This window comes from Sphaeroforma arctica (genome assembly GCF_001186125.1).
Source record: "Sphaeroforma arctica JP610 unplaced genomic scaffold supercont1.9269, whole genome shotgun sequence".
Taxonomy (NCBI): Eukaryota; class Ichthyosporea; order Ichthyophonida; genus Sphaeroforma; species Sphaeroforma arctica.
In genome coordinates, this window is record NW_014031289.1 from 1 (window position 1) to 1,100 (window position 1,100).

General features: G+C 39.5%; 1 protein-coding gene across 1 annotated transcript; it reads right to left on the bottom strand.

Annotated features, from left to right (window-relative positions):
* Nucleotides 1-636: 636 nt before the first annotated feature.
* SARC_16926 (hypothetical protein) lies at nt 637-860 on the bottom strand (the record flags this gene model as incomplete). Its single annotated transcript, XM_014288972.1, has 1 exon — nt 637-860. A coding segment is annotated over one exon (224 nt), but the record flags the coding sequence as incomplete, so codon positions are not given.
* Between the last annotated feature and the right edge of the window lie 240 nt (nt 861-1,100).

Genomic DNA, 1,100 nt, shown 5'->3' on the forward strand with positions numbered 1-1,100 from the left:
GCATGTATATATACAGTACTGGTCGTATATGAGTGGTCATACGCATGCATACAAGCAGATGCATATGTAGAAATACAGTACTGGTCATGTATGTGTAGATATACACATGCATATAAGCAAGCATCGACTGCCTTCTCCGCGACTTCTCTACTCTCAGCAAATCGTCTCCTGCAGCCCCGACGCGTTCGATACGTACACATTCAATAGAGCATACCAATGGCACACCTACCTATATATACATATAGAAAATACACAAAGCTATACACTTATATTCATACACAAAGCTGATTTGCATACAAACACATGTGTCTATCCGCTACCAGTAGCAATCGATCACTTCGCCATCTCTGGTGGCCGTCGTTTTAATACTCACACACACCCGATGCAGAAACGTCAGATACGTCCGATGCGGACAAATCGCAGATACACATAGTTATTAATGATACACACACACCCATATATATATATATATATATACAATATTTATATATATATATAAATATATATAAATAAATAAATAAATATATATATATATATAAATATATATATATATATACACACTTAGTTATGTGATGCACAAGCCACTTTAAATTATACAAATAGTCATTTGTTTGCACAATAGCGCCTATTTTTACACTAACCCACCTCTTCCTCCTCTTCCTCGACCACTTCTTCTTCGCGTGATTCGTCATCGTCGCTTAATTCCTCACCACTGTCCGCTGCCGAGCGTGCAGGTTTCTTCGCGTCGGTTATTTCGTCATCACTTTCTTGTACCGAACTTTTGGTCTTCTTTGTGGGGTTGATGATCTTGATACGTTTGGCGGTGGGTTTGCTACGCACTCGCGCCGAGGATCGGGAACCTGTCAAATGTCATTTGACATGACACGACAAGACACGAACAGTCAGACGGTTGTAGGGGTATGCGAGAGAAGCGGGATATTGCATGGGGAGGGACTAACTACTATAACACTACAAATATATATCATTCTCAACGATATCTATGGCATTTCAAGAATATGACAGAACAAAGACATTGCATGAGGAGAGACTAACTACCCAAACACAACAGATGCATATAATTCTCCAAGATATCTATGGCA